Source organism: Clytia hemisphaerica, unplaced genomic scaffold (genome assembly GCF_902728285.1).
Source record: "Clytia hemisphaerica strain Z4C2 unplaced genomic scaffold, Clytia hemisphaerica genome assembly, whole genome shotgun sequence".
NCBI classification, from domain to species: Eukaryota; Metazoa; Cnidaria; class Hydrozoa; order Leptothecata; family Clytiidae; genus Clytia; species Clytia hemisphaerica.
The window spans coordinates 32147-55800 of NW_027104627.1; the positions used below are offsets into that span (position 1 = coordinate 32147).

The 23654-nt window shown below is 34.6% G+C and overlaps 3 protein-coding genes and 2 long non-coding RNA genes across 5 annotated transcripts; all 5 read left to right on the top strand.

Annotated features, from left to right (window-relative positions):
- The first annotated feature begins 6564 nt into the window (after window positions 1-6564).
- Window positions 6565-7588, top strand: LOC136824696 (uncharacterized). The gene is made up of 3 exons (XR_010849146.1): window positions 6565-6742; window positions 6934-7033; window positions 7365-7588. It is a non-coding gene; the product is annotated as an uncharacterized lncRNA (long non-coding RNA).
- A 1795-nt stretch (window positions 7589-9383) lies between these two features.
- LOC136824698 (uncharacterized) lies at window positions 9384-12236 on the top strand. The gene is made up of 3 exons (XM_067080681.1): window positions 9384-9543; window positions 9957-11181; window positions 11582-12236. Exons 1-3 carry the CDS (start codon window positions 9384-9386, stop codon window positions 12234-12236), a joined length of 2040 nt encoding a protein of 679 aa, XP_066936782.1.
- Window positions 12237-12264: 28 nt separating this feature from the next.
- LOC136824699 (ATP-dependent DNA helicase PIF1-like) lies at window positions 12265-13846 on the top strand. The gene has a single exon (XM_067080682.1). It carries the CDS (start codon window positions 12305-12307, stop codon window positions 13844-13846), a length of 1542 nt encoding a protein of 513 aa, XP_066936783.1. The 5' UTR covers window positions 12265-12304.
- A 2910-nt stretch (window positions 13847-16756) lies between these two features.
- LOC136824700 (uncharacterized) lies at window positions 16757-19281 on the top strand. The gene is made up of 4 exons (XM_067080683.1): window positions 16757-16954; window positions 17182-17232; window positions 17535-17597; window positions 18226-19281. Exons 1-4 carry the CDS (start codon window positions 16927-16929, stop codon window positions 19233-19235), a joined length of 1152 nt encoding a protein of 383 aa, XP_066936784.1. The 5' UTR covers window positions 16757-16926; the 3' UTR covers window positions 19236-19281.
- Window positions 19282-20127: 846 nt separating this feature from the next.
- LOC136824701 (uncharacterized) lies at window positions 20128-20754 on the top strand. The gene is made up of 2 exons (XR_010849147.1): window positions 20128-20300; window positions 20545-20754. It is a non-coding gene; the product is annotated as an uncharacterized lncRNA (long non-coding RNA).
- The last annotated feature ends 2900 nt before the right edge of the window (window positions 20755-23654 follow it).

A 23654-nucleotide genomic window follows, 5' to 3' on the forward strand; every position in this document is an offset into this window, starting at 1 on the left:
TGTAGATCGGGGTCCGACCTTTTGTAGAGAGGGTCCGACTTTTTTGGAGAATAGGGTCCGATTTGGGGTCCGAATTAGGTCCGATTTGAGGTCCGATCTTGGGTCCCAATAGAAGTCCCGGGGTCAGGGTCCAAGGTCCGGGTCTGACTTTTAAGACGCGTTTTTTTGACGTAGATTAAGAAAAAGGTCAGTAACTATGTCTGAAAATAAAAAGTTACAAGCTTCCGAAGTTTTGGATGATCAATTTACACTTTCTTTAGGATCGATTTTCTCGAGTTAGGTTGAGAATCATATATATCCACTTAAAAGTCTTCTATATCGATTTTTGAGAGCTCTCGAATGGCGGTCTTAGATTTCAATTTGAGAAGTTTGAATTTTGATTTTTTTTTCGTCTCGGACGGTAAAATTGACGTTTACGGACATAAAGGAAAAGCGTTCTAACTTTTATAGCAAAATTTTCAGATATGGTTACTGATCATTTTCTTAATCTACGTTAAAAAACGCTTCAATCGTATATAATATGTCTATGTTGTTCTCAAATTTTTTTCAGTTAGCCTATGGGCACGCATGACGTCATCAGGTACTAAAATATTACCGGACACGTCCGGTAAGTAATTTCAACAACTCCGGTTGATGGTTTCTAGATATTTAGGTTGTATATTTTCAATTAAAAGTGGTTTGGATGTTCGCACCCCGTCCAATTTTTTGTGACCTCAGCTGCCTGTCTATACCAGCTATATATTTCGCCATCAGTATATAGAATAAGAAATCATTAGCAAGGTCTCCAGGNNGTACTTAACTAGAGGTCGTGCTTATATGTTACACAAAGGGTTTTTTTTATAAGAATAAACAAATGTAGTACTAATAGAGGTTGTGCTTATGTTACACAAAGAAGGTTTTTTTTATAAGAATAAGCAAAATGATAGTACTTAACTAGAGGTTGTGCTTATGTTACACAAAGAATAAGAATAAGTTTTACTTTAGAGGTACAGAATAACAACTGATAGTTACTTACTAGAGGTCGTGCTTATATGTTACACAAAGATGGTTTTTTATAAGAATAAACAAAATGATAGTACTTAACTAGAGGTTGTGCTTATGTTACACAAAGAAGGTTTTTTTATAAGCTAAGCAAAATGTATACTTAACTAGAGGTTGTGCTATGTTACACAAAGAAAGGTTTTAACTCTTATATAAGAATAAGCAAAAATAGTACTTAACTAGAGGTTGTGCTTAGTTACACAAAGAAGGTTTTTTTAACAAAAAATAAGCAAAATGAGTACTTAACTAGAGGTTGTGCTTATGTTACACAAAGAAGGTTTTCTTTTTATAAGAATAAGCAAAATGATAGTACTTAACTAGAGGTTGTGCTTATGTTACACAAAGAAGGTTTTCTTTACAAAAAATAAGCAAAATGATAGTACTTAACTAGAGGTTGCTTATGTTACACAAAGAAGTTTTTCTTTATAAGAAAGCAAAATGATAGTACTAACTAGAGGTTGTGTTATGTTACACAAAGAAGGTTTTTCTTTATAAAAAATAAGCCAAATGATGTACTTAACTAAGGTTGTGCTTATGTACCAAAGTTTTCTTTACAAAAAATAAGCAAAATGATAGTACTTAACTAGAGGTTGTGCTTATGTTACACAAAGAAGGTTTTCTTTACAAAAAATAAGCAAAATGATAGTACTTAACTAGAGGTCGTGCTTATATGTTACACAAAGAAGGTTTTTTTTACAAAAAATAAGCAAAATGATAGTACTTAACGAGAGGTTGTGCTTATGTTACACAAGAAGGTTTTCTTTACAAAAAATAAGCAAAATGATAGTACTTAACTAGAGGTCGTGCTTATATGTTACACAAAGAAGGTTTTCTTTATAAGAATAAGCAAAATGATAGTACTTAACGAGAGGTTGTGCTTATGTTACACAAAGAAGGTTTTCTTTACAAAAAATAAGCAAAATGATAGTACTTAACTAGAGGTCGTGCTTATATGTTACACAAAGAAAGGTTTTTTTTACAAAAAATAAGCAAAATGATAGTACTTAACTAGAGGTTGTGCTTATGTTACACAAAGAAGGTTTTCTTTACAAAAAATAAGCAAAATGATAGTACTTAATAGAGGTGTGTTTTAACAAAGAAGGTTTTCTTTAAAAATAACAAAATGATATACTTAACAGAGGTGTGCTTATGTTACACAAAGAAGGTTTTGCCTCCCCGGGGGTGGAGGCCTATAAATTACCGTGTTCGTTAGTTAGTTCGTTCGTTCGTTCGTTAGTTACCAACTTTTCTCGAGATTGGCTCATTCAATTTTTCTGATTTTTTGCACAAAGGTGCATTACTATAAACCCTCGAATGTGACGGAGCCCGATTTTCGAAAAAAAAAATTTTTCCGGCCGGTAGAACCGGAAATGTCCCGAAAAAAGCGGTTTTTTTGAGATTTTCTCGAGATTTTATCATTAGTTTTTTGCGATTTTTTGCACATAGATGCACATTAGTACTGCCGAAAAGGTGTGTCGAAAACCGTTTGCCGAAAAAAAATTTTTTCCGGTCTGTAGAACCGGAAATGTGCCGGAAATCGTCGTTTTTTTCACATTTCCGTCACATTTTTTCAACTTATTTAATTGTTTCTTTACAGAAAAATGTTCTTTATGATGATGCCCAAAACTTAGCATCGTTTGATTTCCAAAAAAATCATCCTTGAATCCGGAACTCCTTAAAAATCGCCGGAACAGCCGAAAACCGGCGTAAAAAAAACGGTTTTCCTTCATTTTTTTTTTTCAACTTATACTCGACAGATTTTCATGATTTTTTGCACAATGATGTAAAATGGCAATGCCCAAAATGTGACAGAGCCCAATTTTCGAAAAAGAAATTTTTCCGGCCGCTAGAACCGGAAATGTCCCGAAAAAAGCGGTTTTTTGAGATTTTCTCGAGATTTTCTCATTAGTTTTTTGCGATTTTTTGCACATAGATGCACATTAGTACTGCCGAAAAGGTGTCGAAAACCGTTTGTCGAAAAAAAAATTTTTTCCGGTCTGTAGAACCGGAAATGTGCCGGAAATCGTCGTTTTTTCACATTTCCGTCACATTTTTTCAACTTATTTAATTGTTTCTTTACAGAAAAATGTTCTTTATGATGATGCCCAAAACTTAGCATCGTTTGATTTCCAAAAAAATCATCCTTTGAATCCGAAGCCATTTGAATTTTTTACTTCAGTTTTAATTTTCTCTGAATGATTGATTAAAGTGTCGATATTATTTTTCTTTCACCGTTAAACATCGATGCGTTTCTTAATTGCTTTCTCCGTTCCAATAGATATATAAATCGAAATTTAAAATTATACATTACTTCCATTAAATTCTAATTATTCGTTTTATAAATAGGTAGGTCCATTAAAGTATTACNAATTTCGCTTAGCGAAGTATTACGATAGCCTTTCGCGGTGGCGGCGGCGGTGTCCTCGGAAAAAAAAATAGAAAACGAAAGTACTCAATACGGTGGATGAACTCACTAAGTTTAATTTAAACTTGCACGCTCCGTTTAACCACGGCAATTTTCGCGGGTTTTTTTAAGATTACGTCATATCTTTCATATTAGCTCATACTAGTTTGGTATTGTGGAGGTAATGAGTTGATCAGGTTCATTTTGTCTATTGTATCATTAGCTCCACAGTCTGACGCGTACGGCACCATACTTCTGGAAGAAGGGAAGGCAAGGAGGAATTTCAATTTTTAGAAGCGTTTGCAGGTTTGCAGCCATCGATTTTTAGCAAATTCCTTGTGTTTACACTTCTTCTCAAAGCAAAAATTATTAACTAAGAAATAGTAAGTATAGAGTTTCAACTTTGCTTTTCCAGTTCCACATAGAGTTATTTTTCTAGTGGATCTGTTTAAAGCACCTTTTTCGCCTCTTCACCTAAAAAGTGATTGAGGCATCTTTTCTTTTTTTTTTGCCACTTTTTTTCAGATTCATTCACTGCACTGAATCTGATTGTGGTTTTTTTTCCCGCCCTTCAGATTCAAGGTCGAGACTCACCTGTGAATCTGATTGCGGCAACCCGTGACCAGGACAGGTGTGGATTCTGTGCCTGCGACCGATCGAGCTTGTGCGTATCGACAGCTCATAAAGAATTCAACTGCATTGTCAGTTAAGAAATACACAAAGCTGCGTTGTCAGCTCAAAAATTATTCAACTGCGTGTCAGTTATCAAATACATAAAGCTGCATTATTGTCATTAAGTACTAGTATATACTAGAATATTTTATTTTACCAGATATACTTTGTCATATATTTAGTTAGAGTTAGTTTTTCTATCTGTGACTGTACTTTGTACTTAATTGAAGATGATATCTGTTGCATTATATCGCGCACGCATAGGAAGTTTTGCTTTTACAGCTCAGAGAAACGTTAAATGTGTCGCTAAATCTATTATTGTTGGTTCAGACCTTTCCAATAATGCATTCTCAAAACTTTTTAAACCTGTACGTTTCATAGCACTTTTTACCCTCCTATGTTTTGCAATTCCAAAATCGTTTGAGCTAACAGAGCTTTACACACCTCTAGATTTTCTCAATCTTTCAAGAAATGGAATTTTCGTTCAATATCCCAATGTAGCGGGAGATCCAAACCTTACTTTTTTCAAAGTTAATTACACACTCTTATTATCAGGCGATGTAGAACTTAACCCAGGCCCAACTGTTCAAGGTTCATTTCACCAGGGCAACAGTAAATTTGGCAAGACGGCAGGTATACAATGTTCCTCAAATTGTTTTTTTGCTATTTGCTATGCTCAGTTGAGAAAATTATCGCTATGGAAGACTCATGATTTGGATTATGTTTTAGATCAAGGCGATTTGAATTTCAAAAAGTTGGGAATCACAGGACAGTCTCCATTTGTTGAAGAGTTTTCTAAGTCAATCCCAGCCGGTACACAACGTTTTCAAAACGTTTTTTTTAGGTTTAAATTACGTTGTGAAAAAACGCGTTGCCAAAAAACGTTTTAAAAACGTTTTTTCAACGTTGTAGAGAAAACGCGTTATTTCATAACGTTTATAAAACGTTGTTGAAACGTTATAATCCAAACGTTTTTCAAAGGTTTTGCTAACAACGTTTAATAAACGTTTTTTCTAAACTTGATTTAAACGTGATTTTCATCAACGTTTTTTAAACGTCTATAAAACGTTTTTTTGAGACGAAAGTGTAGTGCCCAAGATTTATATTTGAAATATATAAATATAACCTCATTGACTCTCAGCTTTTATCCCGAGAAAATTTCTGAGACTTTACCCACCTGCTCTGAGATATAGGAAAGATATTCTATATATCTTTTTCTCTATTACTTTATTGACTTCTCTTTAAGCGTTAAATATATTTTAATAAAACGCCCACTCCCTGTTTGAATACCTTGTAAGATCGCCCACCCGTAGATTCTCTCTGTCACGCCCTTTCCAAATTACAAAACCACGCACCGCTCCCCGTCCCGCCATCCACTCGCCGCCCCCATCGTCCGCCGAATTAACAATGGAATCTTAAACTGGTATATACTATTACCGGAGCCAGTCCCGGCACGGGTCTTTTGTGTTACAAAAGTTAATTGTCTTTAAATACTGTAAATAAATAAAAATGAAAATATCACAACCTCACTCACGGAAAGACGACAAGACTTCGTTCAGCTTTTGATCTTTCAGTGCTACTTGGTCTGGGGTAAATGTGCGACTCGCACGTTCACCTCTCAGACAAGCAACAACTGATCGGATCAAGATGAAGGAAATCTTGTGTAGAATCCCGGCGATCACGACACTCTTCATGCAATTTTGCTTCTCTGAGATTTTCTCAGAAAGTCTATTTAAAAAATATCGAACCATTCACGGGAAGTTCCGCCAGTAGCACCAAAAAATCAATGGTGTGAAAGTCCCTCTTCAATTTCCTGGATTCGTTGGTTATAAGCTCGTTTCTTCTGCTTCTCAAAGCTTGCTAATGTAGTTGAAACGGATTTTTTCACGATAACTCGGAGCTAGAAGGTTTGAAACCTTAACATCAAAGAATGCTCTCTGAAACCGTGTCCAAAAACCGTTACCACTAACATCGGCCCTTGCCTCATTACCACAAATAGCTGATTTTTTAAAATCAGCACTATCAGTTCTTGTGAGTTCCAATAATGCGGGTTCAATTTTCACATCATGTGCAACTTCTTTCAACATCATCGCTAACGCATCACGGATGTTGTTGTGACGATGAATGACGTAACCACCGAGGTGACAAGAAAGTGCATGTTCGATGGAGAAGGATGCTTGACATGCACATTTGACCGGTAGTCTCCTCATCTGCCAACCGTACCGCATGAAAATCGCATCAAAGAATTCTTGCTTGTTCAATATGAAATTTTCTTCCCTCAAAGGAAGAGTCGTCAACCACGATGAAGCACCCGGACATTGAGCAATTTCCAGTGCTTTGCGCTCAATGGATGGTAAAGAAGGCTCAATTTCCCGAAGGGTTTCCTCATATTCCTTTAGTCGTTGGTTTTTTCTCGATTTGATTATCGAAATCAATGAAAACAATGGAATGGCTTCTTTTCTGGACAGCTTTCGAACGTTCGAACGTTCAAACGTTCGAATTCGAAATAACTTGTAGTTCAAAACAAAAATCAAACAAAGTAAAGGTTCTGTTAAAGTTAAGTTGGATGTTTCATGCACGAAGACTGGAAGAAGCTGGTTCTCTTACAAAAATCAACTAGATAATGTAAGTAGTTTACATTAAACTGAAAATGCTTTTGATATTTAAGTTAATTCTTAGAGGCTTTATCGGTGTAGCTTATTTCAGGTTTCAATTTCTGATGATATTTATTTTTGAGAGCAAACCCTGGAAAAATTACATTATCTTCAGTAAACTTTATGTTAAAACTTTTTTTATTTTAACTTTATTTCCCTCAGATTCAAGCTGGAGTGTATTATTGGTTTCCTTATTGCGACTATCCTCAGCTGACTTTGTGTGGTCGCCAGCAGAAAGTTACCGAAAAATATGCTAGTAAAGGTAGGTGAAATGTAACAAGACTTTAATAATATCTTTCCAAAACTATGCTAATATCTTGCGAATACCCCTGCATCACTGAGTGAGCTTGGTACTTCAAACTACTGAAATTTGACTTGAAAACACCCCTGTCTCAACGACAATAATTTAGCAAAGTCCTTAGTAGAAAACACTTCGTGAAACATAAAGTTTGGCCATGAAATTTAAGAAGTTTTTTCTTTATCCTTCTGGAGCATTCTTTTTCCCGTGGAAAGAAAAGATAGTTTTCAACGTCACAACCGCAGCTAAAAAATCTTTAAACATCAAATTTACTATTTGTCTGTTATTTTGTCAGGATCGCAAATGTGTGAAGGAGACCAAAGAAATCGCAATCAAGATATCGTTTTTAACACTTCGAATAACAATCATACTGGAAACGTTTGGAATGATTATCACAAAGATGCCAGAAAGGAAGGACGGAAGAGAAAGAACATCAAATTTTTGATTTCATTACGTTTAATTTATACTGATTGTAGATTTTCATACCCAGAAAATTGTATAGAAAAGAGCATTCAAAGAAAATTCAAATCTGTGTACGGTCTTTATCATAATAGTGCAATGAATAGGAGTTATTTTGGCAAAGAACGTCTTAGAGACGTGTTCAAACTAATCTAAAATAACTTTTAAAGACGTTTTTAAGTCGTCTCAGAAACGTACCATACCGAAATTAATAAAATTAAGACGTCCTGGAAACGTCCTAGAGACGTCCATAATTCGTTCCGAAAAGACGTCTTTCAAGTAGCTAGAAGAAAACGTTGAAACAACGTTTTTTAAACGTCTTGCAAAAACGTAATCTATAAACGTTTGAAAAACGTTTTTTTGACGTTGTGAAAAAACGTTGTAAAATGCGACAAATACAACCTGAAAAAAACGTTTTCCAAACGTTGTGAAAAACGTTTTTTAAACGTTTTTTAAACGTTTTTTTGCCGGCTGGGATTGACATAGGAGGTAGCACTTGTGCACTGAATTTCAACATTTTTGAAGGCTATTTTGAGACTGGTAATATTTCAGTAAATTTTGTTCAGGAGGAACTCTTATTACAACATTCTGGTGCAGTTTTAGTGATAGCTGGAAATTGCTTAGCTGTGATGCACTATAACAAAAATTACTTTTTTTTTGACTCGCATAGCAGAGACTCCGAAGGCCATCAAGTTGAAGGCAGTATTGGAACTTCAGTTCTTTTAAAATTTGACAACTTACAAGAAATTAAACAGTATATAAGATCTGAGTATAAGAACATAAATCTTTTCAATATCATTTATCTCAAAACTGATTTTCATGATCAGGAAAGTATAAATAGTACTGTATCAAGGCAAGTATCACGCAGACAAAAAAATTGTTCACAAAAGAGATCAGTTGAAAAGATTAAAGGTACTGATCAATATAAAGATTTAATGGAAAAACAAAACGCTGCTCAGAAAAGGTCACGTGAAAAAATCCAAGGCACGGATAAGCATGAACAGGTAAAGAAGAACAAACGTAAGCATCGGGAATTAAATAAAGGATCAGAAAAACATGAGCAAGAAAAAGAACTAAAACGTAAGCATCGGAAATTAAATAAAGGATCAGAAAAACATGTGCAAGAAAAAGAATTAAAGCGTGTACGTCGGGCATTGAATAAAGGATCAGAAAAACATGTGCAAGAAAAGGAAGCGAAGCGCAAAGCTGCAAAATCTGCTTATATTATCAACAAAAAACTTGATTTAGGAAAAAGGGTTGACAACTTCAGGCAGAAAAAACATGAGGGCCCTTCCTACATCTGTGTAATGTGTAACCGGTGTATGTTTAAAAAATCTGTGTTTGGTTTTGATGAACAAAAGTTCTCATTGATCAACTTTGAAGAAATAGAAAATTTTAATCCTTTAACCTCGTTTGATGGTAATTTCTACGTATGCACAACCTGTCATAGAAAATTAATGAAGGGAGAAATCCCATGCCAGTCTGTTTCTAACAAACTTCAAATTTTTGATCTCCCAGATCATCTAAGTGATATAAGAAAATTGGAAAGAATTTTAGTGGCTCAAAGAATTTTATTTTCAAAAGTCATGATCATGCGTAAAGGTGAATTCCCCAAATTGCAAGGTGCAATATGCAATGTTTTCCTATTGAAACACCAGGTGTATGTAAAGTACTTCCTAGAGGAAGTGATAGTAGTGGTGTAATAAATGTTGAATTAAAAAGAAAAATATGCTACAAAAACCCTGTTATTTCGCAGCAAGTAAGACGACAAAAAATTTTTGAAACTTTGGACTTTTTAGTGAATAATAATCCTTTGTATCATGATATAAATATTGATATGTCAATAATTGACCAAATGAATAATGATGAATATGTTGAAAGGGTTTTATCAAATAATGATTCCATATCAAACGCTTCTTCCAATGATATAAGATTTGTTGATGATACAACAGTTACTTTAATCAAGCCTTTTGAAGAGCAATTAGAGAATGAATTTGATTCTGATGATCCACTCAGTGCGTATCGGACACCAACATGTGAAACAGTCATTGTATCAGAAGTGCCAAACATTATTTTTTAGATGATGAAAATGCAATTTTAGCTCCGGGTGAAGGTCAAACCCCCAATTCATTAACTCAAGATGAATTTTGTGAAGAGCTTGCCCATCCTCATCTTTTTCCTACTGGGAAATTTGGATATAACGTAGAGCGAGATATAAAATTGTCGCCAACAAAGTACTTTAATCAGCGTCTTTTAAATTACACTCAAAAGTTTGCTTCGGATTCAGATTACATTTTTTTTGCTCACAAAACTTTACTACAGCTTAATCTTAGAAGTAAAATCAATATCGCAATGAGAATTTCGAATTCCAACTTGACTGCGGGGATATTAGCAAATAATTTTAATGATACAATTCAAAATTGCGTAGCATCTGATAATGCATACAAGTTTATGAGTACTATAAAAGGAACCCCTGCATACTGGCAACATATGTTATCTGATGTTCTTGCAATGGTTAAACAACTTGGTGTCCCAACATACTTTATGACTCTCTCTTGTGCAGATTTACGATGGGAGGAATTTGTTACCATTATCAGACAATTAAGCGGGGATGCTGATACTGATCATGAACTTCTTGATTACCAATCTAGATGTGCCCTACTCAATAGCAATCCTATTGTGCTTGTGCGTCAATATCAATATAGAAAAGAGTTGTTTTTCAAAGAGATTATAATGGATGGCCAACTTGGAAAAATTACATACTATGCTCTCAGAGTAGAATTTACTTTCAGGGGTAGTCCACATGATCATTGTTTGCTTTGGGCTAAAGATGTTCCAAAACTTGAAAATGGAAAAGAAAAGTATATTGAACACATAGATAGTGTTATTTCTGCTAATGTTCCTGATAGAGAAGAAAGTCCAGAATTATGGAAGTTAGTCACTAAATATCAAATACACTCCCATTCAAGAACGTGTAGTAAATATCGCAAAAATGAATGCCGATTTCAATTTGGAAAACTTTTCTGCAAGCGTACTATTTTGTCTGAACCGCTTCCTGAAGGTTTACCTGAAACTGAAAAACATGATATTTTAGTTGCTAGAAATAATGTGATCCAAACTGTTCAAGAGTATATAGACACAAATTTGCATCCTAAAAAGAGAAACATTTTGGATCCTGATAAGCCTGAGTATATTGAAATTGGATCTATTGATATAATTTTGGATTCTTTAGGATTAAATTATGAAACATATGAATATTACTTATCAATCTCACCAGACAAAGATCAGCATTTGTTTCTAAAACGTGACCCATATTCTTGTTTTGTCAACAATTATTTTGCAGAAGGCCTCCTAGCATGGGAGGCCAACATTGACATTCAGCCAGTGTTTAATGCATACAAGGCAGTTACATACATGTGTGCCTATTTTTCAAAAAGTGAAGATAAGTGTTCAACTGCAATGCAAGAAGCATTAAAACAGGCCAAAGATTCAAATGACAGTCAGTTTGAGCAAATGTCTAAAATTGCCAAAGTTTACAACTCTAATAGAGAATGCTCAATCCAGGAAGCAGTTTACTTAACAATGCCCGAACTGTGGCTTAGAAAATGCTTTCCTGCTATTTCATTCGTTAACACTAACTTACCTGATCAAAGGTACAGAATTTTCAAGTCAAAAGAAGAAATTGAGGAATTGCCTGAGGATTCTGACGATCTTTTCAAACGAAATATGTTTTCAAATAGATATATTGACCGCCCAAACACAGGGCAATTCAATACTATGTGTTATGCCACATTCTGTGCAAACTATACATTAGACACAAAAAAAAATACAAATGATGAAAATGATTGGCAGCCTACTGTACTAGATGATCCAACAAGTGCAGTGAATCATCAAGAACCCCAAACACTTCCAAAATCAGCCAAATTACTCAACAGTAAGGAAAAACTTAAGCTTCGTAAAGTTCCAAAAGTTTTGAGGTACTACACTCCTAACAAAAACAAACATCCAGAAAAATTTTCCCACCATATTCTAATGTTGTTTTTACCCATTTAGATCAGAAGAAGAGAATGATTTGAAACTTGATGGTTCATTTGTGTTGAAGCTCAATTTAGATGAAGTCAATGCAGTTGTTAACGAGAACAAGCAAATCTTTGAACCTGATGGTCATCTTGTTGATTTAGTACTTCAAAACTATCGCAATGACCTTATGCATAATCAAGATGCCTTTGCTCAACAAGAAAATGATGAAGTGCAAGACCTAATGAGCAACTCGTCAGACAGTGAAAATGATGATGAAAGTCATGAAATCGAACAAAATTTTGCACCATTTACTCAAACAGTTCATGGCTTGCAAACTGATGACCAAATCAATACCCATATAAGATCTTTAAATTCTAAGCAAAGAGATATTTTTGATATTGTACTAAATTGGGGAAAAATGTATGTGCAAAATTCCAAGTCTAATAATCCTGTACTACTAGAACCATTGAGAATATTTTTAACAGGTGGTGCGGGCGTAGGAAAATCTCACTTAATTAAATGTGTTTACAATTGTTTGTCAAAAGTCCTAGCATATAAAAGTGATGAGCTAGAGAAGCCACGTATTATTAAATTGGCCCCAACTGGTATAGCAGCTATCAATATATCTGGCACCACAGTACACACAGGATTGAGTATTCCAGTTGGAAAATTCAGAAATATGGGCTGACAAACAAAGGACTGCCATTAGAAAATAAATTACATCATGTAAAGTTGATAATAATTGATGAAATATCTATGATTTCGTCGCAACAGCTTTTGAACATCCATACAAGATTATGTGAAATTTTTGGTGTAAATGACAACACACCATTTGCAGGGAAAAGTATCATTGTTTGTGGAGACCTCTTTCAATTACCTCCAATTTTTCAAAGTTCAGTATTTTCAACTGAGGGACCTATTATTGGTGCATTCAAATTATGGCACCTATTCAAACTAGCTGAATTAGATGAGATTATGCGTCAAAAGGATGACTCTGACTTCATTGATCTCTTGAACAATGTAAGAGTAGGTGAATTGAATAGTAATGATGAAAGTATGATTAAATCTAGACTTATAACACGAGAACACCCTGATTATCCAATAGAATCATTGCATTTGTTTGCAGAAAATGCTTCAGTCCATCTTCACAATATTCAAAGATTAGATACTCTGCCCTCAGAAACAATAAATGTAGAAGCTATGGACGTTTATCCAAGGGATTTTACTGAATCTCAAATTACCAAGGTTAAGAACCTGCCACTTAACGATACAGGTGGCTTATCAGTTCTATTCGATTTGAAAATAGGGGCAAGAGTAATGCTAATTAGTAATATTGATATAGAGGATAGGTTGATCAATGGTCAACTTGGAACTGTCACTGACGTAAAATTCAGAAACAATAAAGGAGAGCTAATTTATGTTAAACTAGACGATGAGACGGCTGGAATAAAAGCTCAAAGTAAAGACCAATATGCTAAGGCCACTGAAACTGTTCCCATTGAAAAGAGTGAGGTAAATTTTCCCTTTGACAAAAAAAACCCATACACTTCACCTATCATTTCTCGGACACAATTTCCTCTTAAGCTAGCTTATGCTTGTACAGTGCACAAAGTTCAAGGATTGACTTTGGATTCAGTAGTCGTTAGTTTTGACCTTGCAAGGCAAAGAAAGTTCAATGCTGGTCAAATGTATGTTGCAATGAGCAGAGTGAAAAATTTAAATGGTTTGTACTTTACTGGTCAATATCGACGTAGTGCTTTTGTCTGTAGTGATAAAGTTAGTGAAGAATACACACGATTGCGTCAGAACAAAGTTGAAAGAGTTGCAGATATTATGAGGTGCAGTTCTAATTTAAATGTTTGCCTATTGAATGTAAGATCTTTAAAACGACATGCAGTTGATATTCAAAAGGACAGATTTTTGTATGAAAATGATTTGTTATGTCTGACAGAGACACAGATGAGTTATGAGCATTCTGAGGAAGACAAACAAAGTATTCATGAAAAGCTTCCTTATTATATTCTTAGTCATAATATTGACCAGCATAAATTCAACAGTGTTACTGTCTGTCATTCTCCTTCTTTTATTGACATTGATGAGTATGATCATTCATCATGCTTTTCTCTTGTAAAATTTAGAAAAGCTGAATTTACTGAAAAGGAAACTGGGGTGGTGGATGATCTCAATATTCTGATGATTAGTTTTGAGTGGTCAAAATTGCAGGAAGTAAAAAAAATAATCTCAAATAAAAAGGGTACAGTATCCCTTTTCTCCTATAGCAAATTCTACCTAACTTAAAAATTAATCATCAGAAAATTAGCCAACGATTCAGAAACATTTGCTTATGTTGTCATAGGTGCTTCTTTATGAACAGTTTGAATTGATCAAAGGAAATTTTTTTGTGATAGACTGACTAAACTAGGAATACTCTTTAAAGCAATCATGTTATCGAAAATCTGTTAATATGATATCAGTACAGGTTTGATTCTGGATAAAATGAAATTTGTAATTAAGGATTGAAGCTTAACTCTGTTGGAAATATGCAATTAAGGTCATCCCGCCACCCCGTCCATTCTTATTTAAGTTTTCTGACGTTTAAAGACTATTCTTAAAAGACATTTATTCTTTGGGGAGGAAGGCTTTTTTCTGCATTAACCAAAAGGAGGGCTCTGTTGAATTTGACATTTGCAGATGGAGTTGGGGAGGGTGTGAGAAATGGGTCAAATATGTGTGAGTGTCTTTTATGGATGGTCTATGGTAGAAAAAAATCTATAGACAAAGGACAATTAGTTTAAAGATGCCTTTCATTAATTCATTTTTGATTACTATCTCGTCAGGAAACTTACATACCTATGGATATGGCATTTAATGTATTATTTTATTTATTGTGCTATTTATTCCTATTTTTATATTATTTATTCCTATTTTCTATATTTATCATTTTTTTTCTGTTTTTCATAATTATTAGATTTTTTTAAATTATTATATTCAAAACAAAGTAATATTTCTGCCATTTTTAATAGGTTTTTGTTAATTGTTTTATTAATTTCTTGTATTCTTTTTGTTATTCATTTGCCTACTCAAAAATCAAAAAGACTGTCACAGAGTTTAAAAAATAGACAATATGGAAAAATATGGAATGAAAAAATATGGAAGTGCATTGCAAGGGAATTGCAAGTGAATTGATTCATCTATATATGTGTGCATTTTGGTTGATATTATAAGGATAATTATGGAAACGTTGAATAGTGGTATAAGTGGATATATATTTCTATTTTGGAATTATTGCAATTGATGTAATCGCTTATCCTAATGCAGCTTAAATTCATTGCATCTCAAAATATCCTAAATTGTCGTCATTTTCAGTCTTTATTAATAAAGAGTCGAATGGCTTCAAAAAATTTCATTACAATCACAAACATTCGATACATTCGCCAACATCGATCATAATATGCGCTTAAAGCCATTGTATCATATTATGGTTTCATCCGATTTTCACAATATGCTGTATTTGCTCATCGGAAACATAAAATTTTATGATTTTCAGCATTTCTATAGTAAATCAACTGTCGCGGTCAGCCACCAACCGACCATTGATAATACAAAAATAGCAATTCTTATCGCGATTTCCATGATTCCACTGTGACTTCTTTGACGTACGTATCCAAACTTGACCTCAATCTTCGAAATTTCTGGTGATTTGTTCCTGTTGGAAAAAAACGAATTTGGTATGTGAACTTTGTGTGGTTTGATTACTCGAAATGTGACATTTATGTAAACGAAACACTGAAAACTAATTTTTATTATTTTGGAAGCCGGAGATCCACCGGATGTGAAAAAAAGCCAAATTTGCACCCTTAAGTTTTGTAAAGTACGAACATTTTTTCTCTAGAATTAAAAAATAATAACTCTCTCAAATCATTTGTCTATATACAACGAATTTTACCCTCCTCTTCTCAACAATTTTCAAAATATTACAGATTTTTGCGTAGTACTCTTAGGTGTCAAATAAACGGGGGAGGGGTTGGAAAAATTTTAATAAACGGGGGGACCTAATTGCCGGGGGTTGGAAATTATACTATATTATTATACTTATAAATTATAGGGTAAATATAGGCAAAAATCAGGCTGTTTGAGCAAAATAAGGGACCTCCCCCTTTGACAGTTGAAAATATTTCAAAAATTAATTAACGGGGGGTTCTAATAAGGTCCAGGGGTGGAAAAATTAACAAGCGGGGGGGGTTTATTTGGCACCTAAGAGTATAATTCTTAAAGAGTAAGAATGAAAAAATTTAATCAAAATCTTATCCTTGTGTGGTCTAATTTTATCGCAGTGTTAAAAATTGCTGTCTTGTCATAACATTTCATTAGGTCAATTCTCGACAGAACTTGTTAGATTCTTTAGAATACACCTGTGTTTGAATAAACACCCCTTCGAATAAACGCCCCTCCTATAAGGAAATATTTTTGCTATTTGAACTGATTTTGACCCATTTTTACATCCCTATAAAACGACATATACATATTTTCAAACATATTTCCTTACTTATCATTCTTGAGCCCACCTACGCAAGCCGAGGAGCGAGACCTTTATTAATCTCGGTGAATTCTCCAGGCCAAAAAAATCCGTTTTTGTCGTATCGGGATAATAAATCCGACTCACCATCAAGGTTTTTGTTACTTTACCGGAATCTTTCGACTATTTTTTCCTGCATAACCGGCATGAGATTGGAAATGGAAATTCTTGTGTTTTTTTATTAATGAGAAACTGAAGCTTATTTTTCAACTAACCGTAGTCCTGGTCTTTTTCCGCTAGAAAAGTGGCAAACGGAACTTATTTTCGCGGTAGCACAGAGAGGAGGGTGGAACGAGGTTGGGTAGGGGCGTAGACTATGCTCTACAGTCTAAAACGAGTTTCTACTAAGAAGAACAAACGTGAAGGGGGTAGCTGTATAATTTCATCACTTCCCCCCACGGCGGCATTTTTCCTCTCCAGCCAACTTTTTTTCCAAGCGCGCGCTACGTTTTTATGACGTAATCTTTTCTCAAAGCAAAAATGATTGCGATCGCAGCGTTTCTTTCGTCTAGCGCCCATTTCACGGGCGCGGGTTTTACTACTTCCGCAAAGGCGTAAATCTGAATTCACCGCCCCCTTGACGTAATTTTTGAAATATATCTTTCTTGTAACTTACTCTTTGTACCATATATGGTTAAAATCATTACGTAATTAAAATTGAAGGTTTTAATTGGTTGAAATAGAGTCTGAGTACGATTCTTTGCGGGGGTTTTTATCAACATGGAAAATTTCCCCCGCACGTTTCTTCCTTTTCGAATCAAACTCACTCACATGTGCACGTTCTCGTCGAAATCACTTCAAAATGCCAAAGAAAACAGAAGCAAACCAAGGTAAACCTATCTGATACAAAAAACCTTCACTTCCAATGTTTTCATTCTTCCTGTTTTGAAATAATGAGTTCTTTTAGCCACGAGCTTCTAGTGAATGACCCCCATTCTGGTTGCTATCATCTTATCTACCCTTTTTCTCCCCCAATTTAAATTGATTTTGACAGACATCAGGAAAAGAAGTCTTCCCTCCTCTACTCAGTCCTTGACATAATGTTTCTGTTTTCTAGACTCCTTTAAAAAGCAGAAGACATCAGCAGACCCTAAGGAGAAAAGTGAAGGTAAAAATATAGCAACAGATCAAAGGATAATCATTCTATGATTATGGATTTCGAAGGGTGAGGCTGTTGGGGTTTTGGATTAAAGGAAAATATTGGGATATCAGTATCAAGAAAGAAAGAAAGTATTCTGATTTTACAAGACTTCTTTGCAATCTTTTGAGGGTAGATTTACTAGGCATTTTTTTTTCGACTTAGTTCTCAAACATCAGACATCAGGTGGATGTTCAGACCCCACTCGCTCTGTCATTAGAAGATTAAGAACCCCTCTGTACACAATAGAATAACTATTTTATTTCTTTTAGATCTCCCTGGAACTAGCAAAAACAAAGAAAATGATCCAAAGGATGACAGCAAACCAAGTGAAGGTAAAGCTACTACTTGTTAACCTTATTTATGTGTGACTGCCATGAAGGAAGATGTTCTTAGGTGTAGTTAAGCTTTCACTTTGAAAAAGAATAAAGTGTTTACAAGCTTTTTTTATAAGAACCAGTAAATTTTGGTTCAGGCTGGGCTATTCTTAATTTTTCGAAATTTTTAGGCTCATTACCATGTTCTTAATATGCTTAGTTTCTTTACTCAATAACTTTAAATGGGTTTAAAATCAGTACTTTCTCAGTAATTTTTAAAATCTGAGGCTGTGATTGTTAATTATTAAATAATGATTCTTAATTTGTTCTTAGGTTTTGTCCAAATTTCAGCTTCGTGTTCTTCCAAAAGTGTACTTTTTAAAAAAGAATTTTAAGAAAATGAAATTTTTTTACAAACAGGGAATAACTAAGAACTGAGAAGATTTTTTTCTTGTGAAATTCTATTTTGATGAAAACAAAAATTTACATAGAAGTTGACAGATTTAATTGTTGCAAATTAATAGGCACTGTAATTTAATTGGCACCGTGATGTCATGCTATCATATGTCTTGCTTAATTAAAAAAAAATTACAGAGTAGTTAAAAATGACACCAATGAGTTAATTACGAATTTTTTCATTTTTCAGATCTATACTTTGTTCACAATGTTACACCACTGAAAAGTTATGGAAATCAGCAAAAAGAATACTTCAACTGTGTATTGCAATCTCCAGTTTCCGCTCGTAAAGCTGTGTGCTGGTCACCAAAGAAGCATAAACTTATGACCGATGTTTCAGAATCTCTATCACCTGTAAAGATAACAAAAGTCAATTCAGATATCAACAACAATGATGTTATTGTTAGAGATGATGCTGAGATAATCATTTCGAGGGCACCTTCTAGCTTCTCTCCAGATCCTCGTCTTTCTGCTACTGCCATCAACACTGTCACCAACTTATTTTCCCTGGCCCCAAAGCAGTTGGTACGCCAATTGAAGTGTCATGTGACTAGAGTCTTTCAAACCACTGACCACAAGACTAGATCAAATTCGCTCATCCGACGCCAAGAAGTTAGTGTAAGTGACAATCTCAATTCTGTCAAACTCATTTTGTATGGTGATGATGCAGAAACTCTATCAGCTGGTAAGTCATACATCTTGAAAAATGTACGTCTCAATTCTTACAACAACACCATATATGTCAACACCACCTCTGAAAGGCCATTCACATTTGAGGAAATTGAAAAGATTGATGCAGTTGATGTAAGTGCGTCTTCAGAAATTACCATTTTGGCTAAAATAATCGGGATTGGGTCGATTAACATCCACTACTTTTGCATCATGTGCAATTGCAAGCTTGCATTCCCACAAGCTGAACTTGACGATGAAGTAAAGTGCAGCAAAGAATCGTGTCCAGGCCGAATGCTCCTCAGCTCGTGTCGCGCAAGTTGCAATTTGAGTCTTGTAGTTAGTGACATTGCAAACAATAACAGATCAACCGTGTTTTTTAGTACAGATAAAGTGATGCTGTTGAAAAAAATTATTGATTTTCCTATGGTAGAGAATGAAATTGCAAAAATGTTACTCCATTTTCCTGATATTCTACAGGTAACTTTTGACTTAGTTACCAAGTCTGTTTTGAACATTGTAAAAGTTTAAGTTTGACAACATTTTTCAAGTTGATATTTTTTTATCTTAGGTTTTATATCTTACTGTCAGCTTGGTAAAACCCGTGTGTTTTCATTATGTAAACGAAAGTACTTACACATAGTCGTGACGTCGAGAAAGTCAAAACGGTAGAGAACATCGTAAATTCCTTGTCAATTAAGTAGTATAAAAAAACGAATCAATCGTATACGGCATAACAGGTTTCGTTTTCCCAAAGGAGAATTAAAAACGGCACATTACATTTAATGCGTGAGTGACTTTTTAAGCTATAAAAGTTGAATACCAGGCGACTGTATTCGAAAAACTTAATGTCAAAATGACTTATGGAATGAATTTGGCATACATTTGCATCTATTTTAGATAGACTATATTTGGCAGTCAGGCAAATCCTTAATGGGTTTCCCCCCGGGGGAGGATACTAGGGTTGCGATCTGGCGAGGGGGGGTGCCGCCCGATATTCGACCCTCAAACCCTTAACGGGACTAAAAAGGAGAAAACAAAGGAAAATTTTGTGAATTTTCCGAGCCTTACCGGGACTTTACCCAAAAAAGGGTGGCACATACCCCAAGGGGTTTTCCCGCCCCGTGCAAATGAGCTAGAACGCGTCAGGCAAATACGCCAATTTCAACTTTAAAGTGAAAACGGGGGGAAATGAAGATGGCTTTCATTTTTTCTTTACAAGATTCTTCATTCTTTAAATTTAATCAAAGTCTTTGATTTAATAAAGGATTGTGCCCATTGAAAAACATTCCAATCATTCAATCTTTTTTATATCATATAGAATACTATTTAGTGATACCTAACAATCCTAAATACACCCCTACATCAAATTCATATCCGTATTCTCTTCCCAAAGATTATAGACTTACTTGCTTCACTGCTAACAAAAGCGACTGACAATCCGTTGATTTCAATACTTTGAAAGTTCAAGTTCAAATAATGTTTTTACTTTCTTTTTATTCAGGAAAAACGGATCAAATGAGGCGGAGACGATTTGTCAATATCACAATCATTGCGGACTGCTCTCACTAAACTCAAGAAGTGTCCGGAGACAGTGTGAGTTACATTGTTATATGTATGAAGCAATTATCTCATCTATGTTGAAATCTAGATTGTTTTTTGTGCTTCTCATCAATTAGTGTACGTTGTTTCTTGTCACCGTAACTTCGGCAGTTTATCTACCGACCTTGGAGCGACTGTCAATTTGACTATAGTTTCAAGCCTAAAAAATCTACAGTACCATTGATCTTCTAACAGTCATATGAATGATAATACTATTAAATTTTTCTTCTTTATTTAGTTACCGATTGTTACCATTATGAGCTGTTCAGGGAGAGCGTGATGCTTGAGAGTCGTGAAGAAGAAAATAAGAACCACCTTTTTTATGAAATTTAACAATTCATAAAATAATATACGTTACGAAATACATAAAACATTAAAAAAAGTGGCGAAAATTAAAAATGAGGTCACGAATCATTACAATCAAGTTATAATAGAATAGAGACTATAACTTCGTTGGTCTTTCTTTTCTTTCTGGGGTCTTTTCTTTTTTTCATTCTCTCGCGCACACGCACCACTGTCTCAATGCCGCCCCGTTGGAGCTTTTTCCTTCAGTGTGGATGAAAATTCCACCGGATCTCTGACACATAGGTATTCCCCAAAGGTTTCCAGATTCTTGCCTTCGCCAACGAATGTGTATCATTATGATATTACGACAGTGAAAAATGTGGAAAATATACGTATCATCTGGATAAATGATATTGCAATTGTGTTCCCATAATAAATGAAAATGACTGAAATGAAAAAGAAAAAAAGAAAATAGCACGAGAGAAGAATTGTTGTGATTCATCCAATCTAGACCATGGAGTGGCAAGATCAGGGTTCTGAACCATTGTTATCTCACAATGCCCGTATTCTAAGTTTCGTATGTTCCGCATCTGAAAATCGAAAGTATGGCTCCGCGGACAAATTCCTTCGCCACAGCATTTTTTGAAAATTCTTTAAGGGCCATTCGCGAAAGTTTATAGACAGAAAAAAACATCTGTAAACCTGGGAATAGTTAACATTTATACACCCCCGTCTCCTTAAAGTAAAATGTAAGACTTATACACCCCTGTCTCGGTGAAGTTTTGAAATCTACCAGGAGGACTATGAAAAAGGTAAAATACACCGTTAGTATCGTTATAAGCATCTTTCAGCCTTTTCAAGCCCTCGACCGAAGCATCTCCGAGCCTGTCAAAATTTTACCCGATGAAAGTTCCCATTTCTCAATGCTCTTTATTTCTACTTGGCCTTCATATCCCTATCTCATCAAATGGAAATTTAAGGTAGTTAAAAGGCAAACCGTAACGAAATTCTCACGTCCTTTCTAAGTAAAAATTACATCGAATGGAAAAACATCGAAACATTATAAAGATATTTTTGCAGCTTGAACTCAAAGGAAAATCGAACTAAACTCGCTAAAAGGTAAAAAGTTTCACCCCTTGTCCCGGTGGTAATAAGCGTCACTGAGACAATATGATGTACCGTTTCCCCAATCTTCCCGTATTCATGAAAACTCTTTAACAGACATGCGGGACATGTGAGACAGGGGTGTGTTTCTTTTCGTAAAATTAGTCAGAAAACCATGTCATCGTATTGGCGAATAAAAGCCATAAATAAAAGTCTCACCTGTCGTTCATAATTGACATAATTCTGTAACTTTTTTGTTACATTGTTTTAATTGATTTTCAGTTCATTTATTCCCAAGATAATTACTTCGCACTTTTAACGACTTTAAAATCAACAATCATCGTTCGTTACAATTCATTGCACATCGTGTTTTAGACGATTCCAATTTCAGATAACTTGAGCTCCACCGCAGACGATTGAAAAAGTCAATTCTTCGTGTGCTTCAACTTTACAAACTTCGCCAATCCTGGGGGTGATAAGATTTATATGAGAGTAATCGTCACGAAAAGCGCTAATAAAATATCGAAAAATGGAGATTCCCAAGATTGGCGAAGGTATCTTAAATCTTGGTTTAAAAAAATCTCTTTGATCTTTCTTTTTTTTCTTTTGTTAATTGCTTACGTCATTGATGACTTGCGAGATATTTCTCATGATGAAAACACACGGGTTTTACCAAGCTGACTGTTTGTTTTTTTGTACTTCAAGGCTCTTGACTCCAAAATTTATCTTTTTTGCGAGCTAATATTAACCTAAGTATTCTCTTATGTTTCCAAGTGTTCAAGAACCTTTTTTGCCATCACAAGTTTATCTACTAAAAATTACCTCCAGAGTTTTGAATCTACTAAAGTAAGTGGATTTGCTATCAGTAGATATAATATGTAAATATTGATGAACAAAGGATTTCTTTATTGTTTGTATTTATTAAACAGATCATACGCAGGACGTTTTATTAGTATTTTTTTAATTTTTGCTCTTATTTCATTTTTTTATCAAGCCTTTATGCCATGTGTTGACATTGAACAATTGCCACAATAATGTTGAAGATATATTAAATTTGAACTTTTTTTGAATGAGCTTGAAAACAAAGAAATTTATTCTCTTGAAAAGCCAAATTAAGAAGTAAGTTTGATTATGTACATTTATTTCTACTAGGGTTTGTAAATTCTTTTTAGTTTTTCTTAAAGGTTTTTTATCGGATGAAAAGTGATAGTGAAAGCAATAGCCTGAAAATCATCTAACCGTTTTGGGATTTCAACTGAAGCCAAATTTCTTTTTCATCTGATTATAATTCCTTTATAAAAAATCATTCTACTCTTTAGTTTTGTTATTTTCTGGCAAAGACATTGTTATAGTAGTAAAATAATAGTCTTATAATGGCTACCATAGGACCAACTAAGATTCCGGTTTCCGGACTGACATTCCTCCACTTGCCACGTCAAAATGGACTAAGGTTTGTTCAGACTAGTTGAAATAAATGGACCAATTTGGCCGATTACAAAATTAATCAAATATTCAGAATCATAGTTGGTTTTACGATAATAATTATTTGATCTTAGCCAGCATTTCTTTACGAGACCTGTCCTGTATTTTCTTATAAAAAAGGTGTATTTCTTATCAAACACCGTTCGGTTTTAGAGGCAAAATTTCCAAATACGTTTAACTTCTCGACTCATCAAAATGCGGGAGAACTCAAGTCGGGAAAATTTCGCCCGAGAATCCCATTTTTCAAGATCGGGGAAATTTTCCCGTCAAATCCGATTTTTTCGGAATTTTTTTCCGGAAAATCGGGGAAATCAAGGGATTATTAGACCCGTTTTTCCAAATTTTGGAGTTGCGGGAGATTTGGCGGAATTTTTTGCATGCGGGAAAGTTGACAACTATGGCTTCTTCCCTCCCATTTTTCGCTTATAGAACTTTTCGGTCTTGACCATTGAGAGGGTGCTAGAGGAGAAATTTCAG

Bases quoted from the DNA above. Each gene is read 5' to 3' on its own strand.
- LOC136824698 (XM_067080681.1), top strand. From the start codon at position 9,384: ATGAATAATGATGAATATGTTGAAAGGGTTTTATCAAATAATGATTCC. The intron at 9,544-9,956 runs GTGCGTATCGGA...AAAATTGCGTAG, and splicing joins TGATTCTGATGATCCACTCA to CATCTGATAATGCATACAAG. The intron at 11,182-11,581 runs GTACAGAATTTT...TTACCCATTTAG, and splicing joins ACTAACTTACCTGATCAAAG to ATCAGAAGAAGAGAATGATT.
- LOC136824699 (XM_067080682.1), top strand. From the start codon at position 12,305: ATGATTTCGTCGCAACAGCTTTTGAACATCCATACAAGATTATGTGAA.
- LOC136824700 (XM_067080683.1), top strand. From the start codon at position 16,927: ATGCCAAAGAAAACAGAAGCAAACCAAG. The intron at 16,955-17,181 runs GTAAACCTATCT...TCTGTTTTCTAG, and splicing joins GAAAACAGAAGCAAACCAAG to ACTCCTTTAAAAAGCAGAAG. The intron at 17,233-17,534 runs GTAAAAATATAG...TATTTCTTTTAG, and splicing joins CCCTAAGGAGAAAAGTGAAG to ATCTCCCTGGAACTAGCAAA.